Raw genomic sequence first — 16278 nt, 5'->3', positions numbered from 1 at the left:
AAATGCATGAACAGAAGAGTGAGGGGAGAGGAAAAGATGGTTATTGATGTCTAATAAAGTACTATTGTGTTGTCTATCTTGATGCATGTAAATCTCACCGGCAGCCTCGTCTACGTGGATGGGCATGAGGCAGCATCAACACGACGCCTCCATGGTTCATGCCCTAATGAGCATTTTCTAGAGACGCATGAGACCATATTTCTTGGATGTTGTTAAGAAATTCCGGTTCTAGTAGTAGGAGTGGTACAAACATCGCTCTCGGGATTGGCCATTTCATGAGGCGAGATCCACCGGAAACCACGGCAGCACGTCGTCACGACTCCACGAGACACAAAGATCTCTCCCGTCCTCTGCCAAGCCCGGAACCTCGACGAACCCGGTCTTCCAGCACCGCTCTCCGTACACAGGAGCACCGAATCCTCTACCCGGCTTCGCAGCACCCGTAGACCCAGTCCACGCAGCCGCAGCTCCCTCCTCCGTCACTGAGTAGGGCACCCGTGAGACGTTACTCGTCCCCTAGGCGGCCTCCACCCTCCAGAACCCCACCCCACCCCCACCCCCACCACCGCCGTCCCCCACCGCCACCAGCCGCTCCGTCCGCCGAATCGAAGTCCGCGCCGCACCAACCACCGCCCCCTCCCAGATCTAGCCCCCCACCCAACCTACGTGTTGCCCCTCGATTCGGCGCGCCCCCGACCCGGCCTCGTGCCCGGAGCATGCCACGCGCGGCCTCAAATCTGCCAGATTCCACCACCTAGCTCCCGGTAGCAGCACCACCAGCAGCCGCGAGCCGTCCGGCGGGCGCGATGCAGGCGCGGGTGGCGTCCATGGAGGACATGAAGGAGGCGAGGCTGGGGGCGCCGGGGCAGGGCGGCGGGAGGGTGTTCCCCACCGGGATGCTCAAGGTCTTCCTCGGCTTCCTGCTGCTCGGCGTCGGCCTCTCCGCCGCCGGCATGTACATGGCGCGCCACACGCTCGCGGCCGCCGCGCCGGCCATCTTCCGCCCCTGCCTCGGGGCCTCCGCCTCCGCCGAGCCGCAGCCGCTCGACGGGCTCGAGCGCTGGACGCGCCCCCCGTCCCGCGCGCGCCACGCGATGACGGACGAGGAGCTGCTCTGGCGCGCGTCCTTCGCGCCCCGGGTCCGCCCCTACCCGTTCCCCCGCGTGCCCAAGGTCGCCTTCATGTTCCTCACGCGCGGCCCGCTGCCGCTCGCGCCGCTCTGGGAGCGCTTCTTCCGGGGACACGAGGGCCGCTACTCCGTCTACGTCCACGCCCTCCCCTCCTACCGCGCCAACTTCACCAAAGACTCCGTCTTCTACCACCGCCAAATCCCCAGTAAGGTTAGCTCCCCTCTCGCCTGCTCGGCCTCGCCTCCTCATGCCGTAGTAGACTGGTAGTGTGATCGCGTACTCAACCTAGCAGGACGCCATCAGAGTGTGATAGGTGGGCTGCCTACTCATGCTGATCTAGTGATACCAACAGCAAACCATATTCAGTCGTAGGCCAACTGCCAAGATTGTACTACTACATTGAGCTGTGCTGTACTGATACTATGCCAAATCAAGACTGGGATTGAGCTGTACTGTACTGTTGCTCCACGACTTCATACGTGATATTATGACAAACCTGTAACTGAATCCCCACGTTTCAGCCATTACATTGAGCCGTGGTTCTACTTACTAGTTACTACAGTAAGGAGCCTATGATCAATGCACATGTTAGAGCTCAGGCACTGCATATGTTGGGTGCTAACTTGGGTGATTAAAACAGCTGTTGGCAGTGAAAATTTCTGAACTTCCTTTGTTATTTTTTTAAATATATATAAAAGAACTGTGCATTTTTGCATTGAAGCCTTGAAGGAGAAAATGTAGGTACAGCGAGCTACCTTCCCGAGCATGGACCGCCATTACAACGAAAAGTTTAGTAGACGTGTTGATTGATAGCCCTGATAGGTTTGGATTATGGTACTGTATTTATGTATCTTTTGGAGTTAACTTTAGGCCTACATGATGTGATCCACCTGTTACTAACTATATCACTAACTTACTCTGGGGCAAGATTCTTAAAATCAGTAACTGGTATGCATTCTGTCACCCATATATCTAGTAGCCACCGCGCCCTAACTGGAACTGGTACTATAATAGGTAGAGTCAGGGAACTCTAGAACAGGCACAGCTAGGGCTCTAACCAGAACTTATAACCCATTCCTTGTATGCGGCAGCGTATGGCCTAGTAGAGCCATTTTCTAGACAGTCTGTCAGGAGACAAACATTTCCAGCTTGACCAGAACCCAAGCAGATCTGCAATTGGGCAGACTTGTCTCTGTCTTCTTTCACCGAGAACAATCTATGACTTGTCCTTTCAGGATTTCCACATATCAAGTACTCCCTCCGATCCAAAATAAGTGTCGCAGTTTTGAACTAACGTTAGTTCAAAACTGTGACACTTATTATGGATCGAAGGGAGTAGTAATTTAGCAACACACCCATGCAGGAAGACTAAAAAAAATCTTTACCTTCCCTGTTGTGCTCAGAACTTGAGATGACCGTGTACCTGAAATTAATATGTGATCTGTTTGGTGCTCACAGGTTGCCGAATGGGGTCAGATGACCATGTGTGATGCTGAGAGACGCCTGCTGGCTAATGCTTTGCTGGATATATCTAATGAGTGGTTTGTGCTTGTGTCTGAGTCATGCATTCCCATATTTGATTTCAACACCACATACGACTACTTTCAGAATTCAAGCCAAAGCTTTGTCATGGTGTTTGATGATCCTGGGCCATATGGACGGGGCCGGTATAATTATAACATGACCCCTGAGGTTGAGATCGAACAATGGCGCAAAGGCTCGCAATGGTTTGAAGTAGACAGAGATCTTGCCATCGAGATCATCAGAGACACACGCTATTACCCGAAATTCAAGGAGTTCTGCAGGCCTCATTGTTATGTCGATGAACACTATTTCCCTACAATGCTCACGATTGAAGCTCCGCAAAGCCTTGCTAACAGAAGTGTCACCTGGGTAGACTGGTCGAGAGGTGGTGCACATCCAGCCACGTTTGGTAGGGGAGATATCACTGAGGAATTCCTGAGAAGAGTCCAAACGGGACGGACTTGCCTCTACAATAATCAAAATTCCACAACATGCTTCCTGTTTGCTCGGAAGTTCGCACCAAGTGCGCTGCAGCCATTGTTAGTGCTAGCGCCCACTGTGCTGGGTTATGGTTGATGTATGCTTTTAACAGGTGCCCCCCTGTAAGTTTTGATACTAGATCATAGGTAGGTTTACATGTGTGGAGGCATGGGCTTATTTCGATGGATGACAACCTGTACTCTGCCCACATCATTATACACAAATTTGTACTATTATTTTGTACAGTAACCTGACAGTGGACAAGAGAACTCTTCTCTTGCTCTATTGCACTGTATATTTTGTGTTAATCAGAATGTATTACCAGACATTGTGTTGGAAAAATGTCGAGATAAAGGCAAGAAAAATAATTCAAACATGTGGCCCGAAAATAAAAATAAAATGCAGATACCAGGAAAGCAAAAATGTTAACGGAAGTATGTTTACATGTGTAAACAGTTCTGCATGTGGTCAGATTTGCCCCTGTCTGTTTCCATCCAGAGAAAAATCTGTGGCCTTGGTCCATTCCAGGATTTCAACATCTAGCAACCTGGCTAGGCTTCCATGTAGGAATTAAGAGAGCACACAGGAGAGCAAACTCATCTCGCCCCATGGCTCCGCCTCCAGGTAAGCTGATGGACACGATCAGAAGGCCGGTCGCAGCAGCTTCATCTCTCCATCATTCAGCGGCGAAGCATCTGGCCATCTTGGCTCATAGGAACGGGGTTAACAGGAGGTACCTCCTCACTCTACTGGCATCCGCCGCAGCCATACCTGAGGCCGGTGAATCAAGAAAAGCCCTATTGCAAGGTACACAAGCATCCGGTCCGATTTTCCGGGTTTATTGCATCCGATGTTTGTAGTCGGTTTGCTATTCACCTTGGATAGATAAAATAAATCTGCCTGCATTTGTAGATTATGTGAAGAAATCAAAGGAAAACAAAGAAAAGAATGACAAGGAGGTATGTGGCCTTCCTTCAACTGTTTCCTTGGTATCGCATCATTGCTAATGGAAGAAGCCCTTTGCTTTTGTTTTGAGTCAGTAATTTATATGCATTTCTCTGTGAAATCATGAGCCTTTTCAACTATTAATAATTTGGGTCCATCTGCTCTCAATTTCATTGCTTCGGTTGCTTTTATACTTATTGTCCCTTTGCCTTTTCATTTTTCATGAAAAACCTGAGGATGGTTTGACCTATGCTGTAATTTTCTATCCTTATTACTCGTAGTACACGTTCTAGTTTGTTTGTTTGTTTTGCAGTAGATGTCTCTGATTAAAATAGGGAACCTTGTGCGGTTGTGCCACCGGCAACCCATCATACTAGTTTACATCTCAAGCGAAATCAAGTGCAGCCCTCTTCAGAATGTTGTCAATTTCATCACCAAGTTTACTGGACTAAAAATTGACCGAGAAGATTTTACACCGTGGTTGCAACTAATTGTGCTGCTGTTTTCTCATATATTCCAGAGGCGGGACGCCGTTTACAAAAGGAATTACAAGGATTATTTCGGTTTCATGGAAGGCCCGGTTAGAGAGAAGCCAGCGGAGGAGCTCACAGAGTCGGAGAAAGGAATTCTCGCGTGGCTGGACAAGAACAAGTAGCTAGTGTTGAACATGGGAGGAGCACGCCAACCAAATAGCCGAAACAGCTTTTTCTGTAGGAAAATTCCTTCCGCGGTGAAGTTGTCAATGAGTTAATAAGCTTAGCATATAGCACCTCACTTGCTTCTTAAACCTGATGCAACTTGTTCTGTTTCATCATTGCTATCTCATCTGTGCAGTAGCACAAATCTTTGCTTGATCTGACAGTATGTTTCATTTTTGCAAAATCAGAAAAAATTCATAGAATGGACATCATTATACACCGATCTGTACTTATTATTTTGTACAGTAACCTGACAATGGACAAGAAATCTTTTCTCTTGCTCTGTATATCTTCTTTGCTAATCAGAATGTATTACTAGAAATTTGTTGGGAAAATGTCGACGTAGAGGCAAGATAAATAATTCAAATATGTGGCCTAAAAATAATGAAGATACCGGAAAGGCAAAAAGGGTTGTCCAAAATGCAGACTTGTCCAAAGCCCAAGCAGTACTGCGTATGGTCTGATTTGCCCCTGTCTGTTTCCATCCAGAGAAAAACCTGTGGCCTTGGTCCATTCCAGGATTTCATCATATCATATCATATCAAGTAGCAGCAGCCTGGCGACGCTTCCATGTAGGACATCAAGAGAGCACACTGGAGAGCAAACTCATCTCATCCCATGACTCAGCCTCCAGGTAAACTAATGGACACAATCAGAAGGCCGGTCGCAGCAGCTTCATCTCTTCATCATTCCGCGGGAAAGCATCTGGTCACCTTGGCTCAGAGGAATGGAGTTAACAGAAGGTGCCTCCTCACTCTACTGGCATCCGCCGCAGCCATACCCGAGGCTAGCGAATCTAGAAAGGCGCTATTGCAAGGTATGTAAGCATCTGGTCCAATTTTCGGGGTCTAGTATTTGTGGTCGGTTTGCTGTTCACCTTGGATAGATAACTGGTTCTGCCTGCATATGGGTAGATTATGTGAAGAGGTCAAAGGAAAACAAAGAGAAGAATGACAAGGAGGTATGTGGCCTTCCTTCAATTGTTTCCTTGGTATTATCCCATCATGGCAAAAATGGAAGAAGCCCTTTGCTTTTGTTTTGATTCAATATTCTATATGCATTTCACTATTAAATCATCAGCTTTTTTCCAACTACTCATTTGAGTCCATATGCTCCCAATTTCATTGCTTCAGTTGCTTTATACCTATTGTCCCTTTGCTTTAGAGCTCTCTTTTATCAAAAAAAATTGTCCCTTTGCTTTTCCATTTTTCATGAAAAAAGTGAAAATCGAAAAGGTTTGACATGTGCTGTGATTTTCTACCCTTGTAGTACAATGTTTCAGTTTGTTGGTTTTGCAGTAGATGTCTCTGATTTAAATAGGGAACCTTGTGCTACCTGCAAACCCAACCTACACAGTTAAATACAACTATCATACTAGTTTAAGTCTCAGGTGTTCCAGCCTCTGTAGAATGTTTACTGGAGCAACAGATTGAACGACAAGAGCTTCTACGCCGTGGTTGCACTTAACTATGTTCTGCTGTTTTCTCATATGTTCCAGAGGCTGGACGACTTTTACAAGAGGAATTACAAGGATTATTTTGGTTTCATGGAAGGCTCGGTTAGAGAGAAGCCAGTGGAGGAGCTCACGGAGTCGGAGAAAGGAATTCTCGCATGGCTTGACAAGAACAAGTAGCTAGTGTTGAGCATGAGAGGAGCACGCCAGCCACCAAATGGCTGAAACAGCTTTTTCGATAGGAAAATTCCTTGCCCGGTTAAGTTCTCAAGGAGTTAATAAGCTTAGCATTTAGCACCTCACTCGCCTCTTAAATCTGGTGCAACTTGTTCCGTTTCATCATTGTCGTCTCATCTGTGCAGCACAAATCTTTGCTTGATCTGATATTGTCTTTCATTTTTTGCAAAATCAAAGATTTTCATAAGTTCTAGAATTCAGGACAGGGAAAAATAGAAAATTATTCCATCCCAAATTCCCAACCCGCATACACTGTAGTTGTGCCCTCAGAACATGTCTCCTTCTCCTCGGACGGGGCGGCAGGGTCTGGTATGATATTAAGGGATGATGGGAGCGTAATCGTTGCTGCATACCGTCATTTATTCTTTTGTACTGATGCTCTTGAAGCTGAGCTCCATGCACGATTCAATCAGATTTCTCAACAGCGCTACGATGTGCTCACCCGATCTTCTGAGGCCCTGGATCGGTTGGCTTATGCCTTATGGTCATCTTATTTTAGAGATCAAGAGTCTTATGGTGGGTAGGGGGTTTGTTCCTATGAAAATTTCCAGGGACCAAAACAGAGTAGCAGATCATGGTAGAACTGTCTATAGCACAGCTTGTTAACTTCAGAATGAAACTCTAACTCCCCTTTCCCTCAGAAATAAATAAATAAATGAAAGCTAAACTCAATGTGCACAAACATATCCCGGAATATACTGATTTGAAGAAAGGGGATTATATATTTAATAATTAGACGAGCACAAACATATCCCGGAATGACTGAAGATATACATTGTTCTTCTCCTCGTTTCTTCTAGCTACCGCCGATGGTGAAACCAGCACAAGCTCTGGCGAGCACATCGTATACGCCCTGCAGCGGAGCCGGCAGATCGGCCCCGTGTATGCAGTTGGAGCGAGGCCGACGTTTGTCTCCGGCAGAGAACACGTTGAGCAGCTCGTACGGCCCAGATAGTAGACATTACACTGCGTCAAACCAAGCTCCCATGCAGAATACGACGCCGAGAAATGCAACCTGCCCAGGAAGAACACCTGATCATAGACGCGATCCACCTTGGACCATGCAAGCGACGAGAAATCCATCTTGTAGAGGGCGATGCTGGCCAGACTATTATGGGCGATGACGAACAGGTAGAGCCTCCCGCGGGACTCCGCCAGATGAGGGAACGCCAGCTCCCAGGAATCCCATGCGACTCGCGCTCCCTTGGTGTCCATCATGGTGAACGTCGGGCCCGGGAGGAAGTCGAGGACGCCGAGCTTCGAGGGGGACACGTCGAAGTAGAACTTGCCGTCCACGGCGGCGATGCTCCGTATCTGGAATCGATGACTGCCATGCCCGTCGCTTGGTATTCTTATTCTCTTCCAGCTGTGTCCCTCCAAGATGTACTCTGTTCTTGTTTCTTCGTCGGGAGAGATGAGGTTCGTTGCACACCCTGCTTCTTCGAAAGACTGTTTTTTCACCAAGCGAAAATTGGGTGAACCCCGTGGTTTCTCGACAATGATCTCGTACTCGTGCCTGCTCCATCGCTCGCCTCCGACGCGGCAGAACCAGATCACCGGCTCGTCGTCGACGACGACCACCACCACGCAGCCTGCGCGGGAGCCGGGCTCGCGCGACAGCAGGCACTTGCAGTTCCGGGGAAGGTCCTTCTCCATTGATGGGAGCTCCACCTTCTCCTTGGTCGAGGGGTTCCACAGCGCGGCGCGCAGCGAGGGCGTGTCCAGCGTGAGCAGCCAGCGCTGGGGAGTCGCCCAGCACCTCGTCGTCTTCGCCGCGTCAGGCTCGTCGTCGGTCTTGGTCGCCGCCGTTAGTAGATGCTGGAGCGTGCTTATGAAAACCTGGGACTCTTTTATGCTCCAGCCGCCGCAGAAGAGGGCGTGCGCTTCCTTCATCAGTTCTTCCATGGATGGACCTCGCTTTGGTAATAGACACCACAAGTGATGGACGGATGGGGTAAAGTAAACTGAGATCGATCTTGATTCTGTTCAACTCAGTTCGATTGTTCAGCAACAGCAAAGAGAACCAACAACAGCAGTCGAGATGAGCTGGGGCTTCTTGGAACCTTCCGAGTTTAGTTATTCGACTTGCGGGATGGCTGGCGACGTACGCTGGAGGGTTCGCTTCGCAGCGGACCTGGCGACCGCACGTCACGTCACGCTCGACGACGGCGAGCTCTGGCTGCGCAGGGAGGCGCTCCGGATCGTGCTGCTCGATACTAGGGGGTACACGGTGGATGCACGATACCTACGCCCTGGTGAGTGGATCGATATCGGGGACATCGTCGCCTTTCCCTGCCACTTTGCTAGGGTTTATGACAGATCTCCGGCGAACGGAGGAATCTCCGGCGGGGATGCACTGCCGCGTGGTTCACCGCGTGGGCTCGCGGTACACGGGAGCGTTCGTGCGGATAGGGACATGCACCGCCGAGCGTCACGTATGACAGATGGACCAGGGGTTCTGAGGCGCGGACCGGTCCGCCATGGGACGGATGCGCGACACGTAGGCGAGGGGAGATCCAACCGCCATGAGAGCGATGGAGCTAGGGTTTCCGGGGGCGCCGCGGGTATAAATCTTGCGGCTGCTACTCCTTCCCCCATTTTGGATCTCGACGAGGGGCTCACCCACTTCTGGAGCGCTTCGCCTCTCGCCAGATCTAGGGTTCGTCCTAGCTTTGCTTGGTGGGAGGGCAAAATCCATGGCGATCTGCGTTCTTTTGCCCAAGTAGTTGCCTCTCAATCCCCCACAAATCCCCTTACTAGATCCAAAGAGAAGCCACCTACGAGTTCTTTCGCGAATCCTGCTGCTAGATCCAAAGAGAAGCCACCTGTTGAGATGAGAGGGGACGGATTTGGTGCGGGCCGCCATGGGCGCGGCGCTGGGCGTTTCGATCGTGGCCGCGGTCGCGGCTTCGATTCTAACGTCTGGAAGCGCAAGACGGAGATGGGAAGCTCCTCCACCACCAACGACAAGTGGGATGAGGCGGCCGGCGCCCTGCAGGCGAACCGAACCCGGCAATCCAGATGGGATGGGGATGGTGGCGACCTGCAGGAGTCTCAGGTGCCGGTGACGACAGATGGGCAGCAGGCACCTCCTCCCCACCGCCAGGAGCTGCGTGGTGGTGATGCCGGAAGCGACAAGGCTCACCACGCCTTCGACAAGAACACTGCCACTGCTGCTAATCGCGAGTACTCCTCCTCTGGTACTATCGTTCCTCCTTGTGATGCTTGTCAGATCTGCCATCTTCCTGGGCATTTCACCGTTAGGTGTCCTCAGGCTCTCTGTGATAGATGTAAAAAGAGAGGTCACCTGTCCTTTGTCTGCAATGAGTTCTTTCCTTGGGATTACACACCTGTGATGTGTGCTTTTCAAACTAAGGGTCAGGGCTTCTTTTACATTCCTGATTACAGCGTGGATAGGCAGAGTAGGGATAACATTTTCAACATTGTTGTTACCATTACTGATGGCTCTGCTCACACCAAAGATATTGAACATGAGTTGAGTGTTTACGTTGGCCAGGGATGGCGATGCTCTGCTAGATTCTTTGCTCCACAAAAGTTTGTCATGAGAATGCCGAACCCTAGAGAGGTTGACAGAGCTCTTTTTGTTGAAAATATTAAACTGAAAAAGTGTGGGGTCAGTGTCAAGTTTTCTCCTTGGTCTGAGGATATTGATTCTGAGGGATTGTTAGAGATTGCTTGGGTTAAGATCGGAAAAATTCCATCTAACAAGAGATGTGATAAAACTGTAGCTTATGTGGGAGGCCTTGTTGGAATTACCCTGGAAGTTGATATGTCTACCATAAATCGCCCATCCTCTGTCAGAGCTAAAATCGGTTGTAGATCGATAACTCAACTCCCTGCCACTGCTGAAGGGGTGCTTGCAGGATGTTTCTATAGGTTTACATATGAGGTTGAGGAGGTTTTGGTTAAAAATCCTGTGGACACAGAAACCGTTGATCCTATTCCTGATGAAAGGACCAAGCCAGACCAGACTCCCAAGAGAAAATGTACTGAACAAGAAAAAGGGATGCTGCAGCCTGAGTCTGCTGGGCATGGCAATACTGGGGGCTCTTACCGTGGTGGCAAGGCCTGTCGCCTGCTATACGATGATAAGGAGGGATCTCCCTCTACTGAAAGTGATGGGGACAATTCCCTGCTCAATGAAACATTACAGAGAGAAATTGAGGAGAAAATGAAGGATGGCAAGGGAGATTCCTCCAACTGGATTGTCCCCAGGAATCCTGTTGTCATGGAGAAAACTGCTCAAGTCATTCAGGTGAAGAGAGCCATACATAATAATTTTGCTTCACCCTGTCAGGCTGCTTCTAACCATTCTCAGATTGTGGAGGTAACTGGTGAGGTGGACCCTGGGATCAAGACTTCGTGCAGCTATGTGGTACAACTCCCGTCCCCTGAAAGCACTGAAGAGATCATTCTCACTCCTCCACTAGCAACTGAAGCTCCGCTGAGATTCAGCAAGCGTAACCTTTCTGGAATGCAGGACAAGGTGGAGGATAAGGCCAAAAAATGGCTAGTAAGAGGAATCTGGAAGGTAATAATATTCCTACCTCCAAAAATTCATTTGATGTGCTTTCTGATAATGAGTTAATTAGCAGAGCTCATAAGATAGGGGTAGAAATACCCAATGATGATTTCATTGTTGTTGACATTATTAGAGAGCTTGAGTGCGTCCGAAAAGAATTAGATGATAAAAAAGAAGATAATAATGATGATAAAGAGCAGGATAACATGACTGTGACAAATGGCTTAGGCAGGAATACCCCTGTGATATTAGAGTGGTTAGACCAGGAAGAGCATATTTTTGAGCGTATTTCTTCTGTGAAACCTAAGAAGAAAAAACATAATAAATCCAATATCAAAATTTCTAGGCCTGTGACTAGGAGTCAGAAAAGAAACAACACTGAGAAAGAATTGATATGTAACCCTGCCCCATTTCCTGGTAGGGTTACTAGAGCCAAATTCCACAAAAAACGTTCCAAATGAGAGGCCTCATTTGGAACCGTCGAGGGGTAGGCAAGAAAGGAATGGCCACCTGCCTCTCAGACATGATTAGTGACCATTCCCTTGACTTCCTGGGTCTACAAGAAACTATAAAAAAATAATTCACACCAAAGTGTTTGAGAAGAATTGACCCCTTTGACATATTCCAGTGGAACTGGGTGCCCTCTATGGGCAAATCTGGGGGCATTTTATGTGGTACGAGGAAAGATACTTTTGATATAGTATCCTGTGCTAAGGGCAAATATGTTCTACAACTAGTGTTGTTTGACAAAAAGAAGAAAATTCAATGGGGGCTGCTGGTAGTTTATGGATCGGCGCATGATGAATTCAAAAATGAATTCCTGGTGGAGCTAGCATCCTTTTGTAGTGGCATGACCATACCCTACATTGTGGGGGGATATTTTAATATCCTGAGACATTCGGGAGAGAAGAATAAAAAGATGGTGAACAACAAAGCCACTGACCTGTTTAACTCCATTATCAATACACTAGCTCTTAGGGAGATCCACATTAATGGGGGGAAGTATACTTGGACTAACAACCAGACTCATCCCACGCTGGAAAAACTAGACCGAATCCTTATGTATGAATGTTGAGAAGATATTTTCCCATTGGTCTCAGTGAGGAAACTAGTTCGGGAGCTGTCTGATCATAACCCACTCCTGCTGTCCTCCGGGGAAGAGGGGCGCGAAGCCCTGAAACCCCGCGAATTTCGTTTTAACCTGTCCTGGATCAATGATGACAAGTTCATGCCCACTGTGAGGAGAATTTGGGCTAGAAAAGTAGCTTCATCAGATCCAATTGATACCCTGAACATCAAGTTGAAAAGAATCAAATCTTATTTTAAAGGTTGGGGCTCGAATAAGTATGGGCATGATAAGAAAAAGAAAGAAGAACTACGTATGGAACTAGCTATGCTTGAGAAACTGGAAGAAGAAGATATGTTGCCTCCTGACTTGTATAGTAGAAAAATGGACATCAACGCTGAGCTCTATGAGCTCCTGGTTAATGAGGAAATATTTTGGCTTCAATAGTCCCACGAGCGCTGGCTGCTCAAAGGAGACCTGAACACTGACTATTATCATAAAATTGCTAATGGATGGAAACGTAAAAATACAGTCCAATCACTTAAAGTGGGAGAGACATCGATTGAAGGCACGGACAATTTGATTGCACACGCCACTGAGTTCTACAAAGAGCTGTTTGGACCAGCCCCTGGTAACCGGGTTCATCTTGACCCGGGAACCTGGTCCCCTGAAGAGAAATTAGATGAAAAAGATAATAAAGATCTTTGTCGAGAATTTACAGAACAAGAGGTCAAAGAGGCTCTTTTCGACATGGCTCCTAATAGAGCCCCTGGACCCGATAATATTCCTGCCGAGTTCTATCAGGTGTGCTGGGATATAGTCAAAAATGACATTATGGCCCGTTTTAAAGCTTTCCACCAAGGGACACTGGATGTTCAATGGCTTAACTATGGAGTTATTACTCTACTCCCTAAGGTTTCTGAAGCCGAGAAAATCCAACAATACATGCCTATCTGCTTGTTGAGATGCCCATATAAGTTGATCACCAAAGTTCTTGACCATAGAGTTGCCATTTATGTGAACAAACTCATTAGTACTACTCAAAACGCCTTTGTAAAAGGGAGAAACATCATGGACGGGGTCCTGTCCCTTCATGAAATCCTCAATTACACTTATGTTAAGAAGAAAGTGGGAATCGTCCTTAAGTTGGACTTTGAAAAAGCCTATGATAAGGTGAATTGGGACTTTCTCCTAGAATGCCACAAGATGCGGGGCTTTGACAAAACCTGGTGTGGTTGGATTGAAAAGATACTGCACAATGGGACGGTGAGCATCAAACTAAATGGTAGTGTTGGGCCGTATTTTCAAAGCAAAAAAGGGGTTAGGCAGGGGGACCCACACTCTCCTTTCCTGTTCAACCTAGTAGTTGAATGCCTCACTAAAATGATCAAAAATGCCCAAAAGAACAAACTTATTGTGGGCTTGGCTGCATACCTCATCCCTGATGGGGTGGCGGTCCTGCAATATGCAGATGATACAATCATTTGTATCGAGGATGATGCTGATAAGGCTGTCAACCTGAAGTTGCTGCTATATATGTTTGAAATGATGTCTGGCTTGAAAGTTAACTTTCAGAAAAGTGAGATCCTCACTGTGGGTGGAGATGAAAATACGGTGAAAAAATATGCAGAAATCTTCAACTGTGAGGTTGGCAGTTTCCCGCTCAAATACTTGGGAATGCCTATGAGCTATACTAATCTAAAATCTTCTGATTGGGAGTTTATTGTTGGTAAGTACCTCAAGAGGTTCGAGGCCTGGATCGGCAACGCTGCCTCAATAGGAGGGAGGCACACTTTGCTTGATTCTGTTGTCACACAGATATCTCTCTACCACATGTCTATGTGGCTCATGAATAAGACTTTCATCGAGAGGCTAGACAAACACAGACGTAGGTTCTTCTGGCAAGGGTGCAACAAAAAGAGGAGATACTATCTTGTTAAATGGAGCAAGATATGTAGATCGAAAGATAAAGGGGGTTTAGGTATTAAAGATCTTAGAAAGCAAAATATTAGTCTCATGGTCAAATGGTGGTGGAAATTAGAGACACAAAACGGGCTATGGCAGGATATAGTCCGGGCCAGATATCTGCGCAACACCTCTGTTGCTGAAGTTTCCCCCAAATTCTCTGACTCGCCCTGTTGGAAAGCTTTGCTCAAGATTAAAGATATATATATGATGGGCAGAAAGATTGAGACTGGGGCTGGGAACTTGATCAGGTTGTGGAAAGATCCGATAAATGGGCTGACCCCATTTCAAGATCAGTATCCGCGCTTGTTTGAAATCTGCAACTACCCAACAAGCACCCTGGACCGAAAAGATAGGCTTGACGACGCCTCTATGTTCAGACGTAGGCTTACCCCTGAATTATCCAAGCAATGGGAAGATATGCGTGCTGTGGTCAATAAAATCCCCCTTACTGAGAGGGATGATCGTATTTTCTGGGGACTCAACCAGAATGGCAAGTTCACCACTAAGTCAGTATATAAAATGCTGGAGAAACCCCTGAGTGGGTGCTATTATAGATGGATTTGGAAAGCCAAGATCCCTCTTAAAATCAAGATCTTTCTGTGGCAAATGTCGCAAGACGCAGTCCTTACTAGACAAGTGATGAGCAAAAGAAATTGGACAGGGAATCCCTGTTGCTCTTTCTGCAAACAGGTGGAAATGGTGAAGCACTTGTTCTTTACTTGTCCCGTGGCCAGAATTGTTTGGCGATCCATTGGAGTATCTCTTGGGCACCGATAGATGCCCGTCGAACTACTGGCAATACTTTGTGTGGTGCCACAAATTCCTTCCTGGGAAGCAAAAGTTTCATACGGTGGGACTAGCGGCCGTATGTTGGGCCATTTGGTTGGCACGCAATCGAGCTACTTTTGAAAAGAAACAAATTAAGACTCCTTTTGAGATTGTGTTTTCTCTATGTTCCTTTCTATTATATTGGACAGGGCTTCAACAAGGAGAGGACGCTAAGGATCTTCGCGCTGGAGCTGAGATGATCAGGACTGGGACGATGCAGCTGATGAAGATGTGTGGTGCTGTCAAGAAACCAATCCAAGGTGCCTGATGCTCTCTGGAGGTGTGCTGGATGAGATGACGGGCGTGCGATCCCAATACTGTTTCCCCCTTCGAGTTTCATGCGACTGTGTGTTTTGATACTTTGATCTGATCTTTTGAGAATGTAATAGGTTAGGTGTTATGCTGTGCTACCCAGGTTTTCGCCCCATGATACTCGTTTCGACGGCGAGCGAGTATGGTCGGTTTCCTGGTAGTGCTAGAACTCGCTATGCCTCTTTCCCCCCTCCTGTTTTTCTAGCTTGAACTGGTTGTATTTCCGTTCTTTGCAATGGAAAGGGGTAAAATCCCGGTTCTAAAAAAAGTTGGGGCTTCTTGGGGATGCACGCAAACAAGGGGTTTGGGGGGTGAGAGCCGGAAAGATAACAGAGGCGGGCTGGGACCGTGTCGGAAACCAGGTCTTCTCCAACAACTAGCTAGGATTTTTCTAAAAAAGAAACTAGGAGTAACTCTAATAAAAATAGGCTGCGAATATCTAGCGAATGTTTGAACACAGGCCACTGGCGAGGATCAGCGTCCTGTTGATGGAAAAATGACGACTCGTTGGCACGTTACATTCGTCCCGGACCTCGTCGCAGCGCGCACGCTCACCACCGCCGACGGCGAGATCCTTCTCCGCCACGGCGCGCTTCGGATGGTGCTGATCGAGAAGCGAGGCGTGACGGTCGACGCAAGGTACATGCGCGAGGGAGAGTGCATCGAGGTCAACCAGGTCATCTCCTTCCCGTGCCATCTGGCTAGGGTTGGCCGCCTCATCCCACCGCCATGCGCGACCTCGTCGCATGCGAGTCCTTGCATGCAAAGCGGGGAGCTGGAGAGGCATGCAGCGGTTATATGCGCTACATCTGGCACCACGAGAGCTGCCGGATCCGATCCATGGCCGTCTCATCGCCATGAGGGGCCCAACCATGGCCGTGGTGAGGAGATATTTAACGGAAACCGAGGGGAGGGGGTCGCACCCAATCCCCCACGTACCACCACTACAACCAGATCCGATTCGCATCTCGCTCACCTTTTTGGGCATCTATGAGAGAGAGCTAGCATTTCCTCATCCCCTCTGCGCGATTCCTTCAGCTGGTGGCGCGGCAAGGTCGGCGGCGACGACCGCTCCTTCGTGCAGATCGCCGGGG

At 48.2% G+C, this 16278-nt stretch overlaps 2 protein-coding genes across 2 annotated transcripts; both read left to right on the top strand.

Moving 5' to 3' along the window:
• Positions 1 to 538: 538 nt before the first annotated feature.
• On the top strand, positions 539 to 3460 carry LOC125550518 (glycosyltransferase BC10). The gene is made up of 2 exons (XM_048713535.1): positions 539 to 1340; positions 2589 to 3460. The coding sequence occupies exons 1-2, from the start codon at positions 807 to 809 to the stop codon at positions 3228 to 3230; spliced, it is 1176 nt and encodes a 391-aa protein (XP_048569492.1). The 5' UTR covers positions 539 to 806; the 3' UTR covers positions 3231 to 3460.
• A 177-nt stretch (positions 3461 to 3637) lies between these two features.
• LOC125550519 lies at positions 3638 to 6609 on the top strand. Its single transcript, XM_048713536.1, has 3 exons — positions 3638 to 3941; positions 4047 to 4093; positions 6276 to 6609. Exons 1-3 carry the CDS (start codon positions 3743 to 3745, stop codon positions 6408 to 6410), a joined length of 381 nt encoding a protein of 126 aa, XP_048569493.1. The 5' UTR covers positions 3638 to 3742; the 3' UTR covers positions 6411 to 6609.
• Positions 6610 to 16278: the final 9669 nt, after the last annotated feature.

The sequence above is a fragment of the Triticum urartu genome, chromosome 4, assembly GCF_003073215.2.
Source record: "Triticum urartu cultivar G1812 chromosome 4, Tu2.1, whole genome shotgun sequence".
In the NCBI taxonomy this organism is placed as follows: Eukaryota; Viridiplantae; Streptophyta; class Magnoliopsida; order Poales; family Poaceae; genus Triticum; species Triticum urartu.
This window is presented reverse-complemented; position numbering and strand designations above follow the sequence as displayed.

Excerpts from the sequence above, each read along its gene's own strand:
- LOC125550518 (XM_048713535.1), top strand. The coding sequence starts at position 807 with ATGCAGGCGCGGGTGGCGTCCATGGAGGACATGAAGGAGGCGAGGCTG. Across the intron at positions 1,341-2,588 it reads ACCGCCAAATCCCCAGTAAG|GTTGCCGAATGGGGTCAGAT; the intron begins GTTAGCTCCCCT and ends TGGTGCTCACAG.
- LOC125550519 (XM_048713536.1), top strand. The coding sequence starts at position 3,743 with ATGGCTCCGCCTCCAGGTAAGCTGATGGACACGATCAGAAGGCCGGTC. Across the intron at positions 3,942-4,046 it reads AAGAAAAGCCCTATTGCAAG|ATTATGTGAAGAAATCAAAG; the intron begins GTACACAAGCAT and ends CTGCATTTGTAG. Across the intron at positions 4,094-6,275 it reads AAGAAAAGAATGACAAGGAG|AGGCTGGACGACTTTTACAA; the intron begins GTATGTGGCCTT and ends CATATGTTCCAG.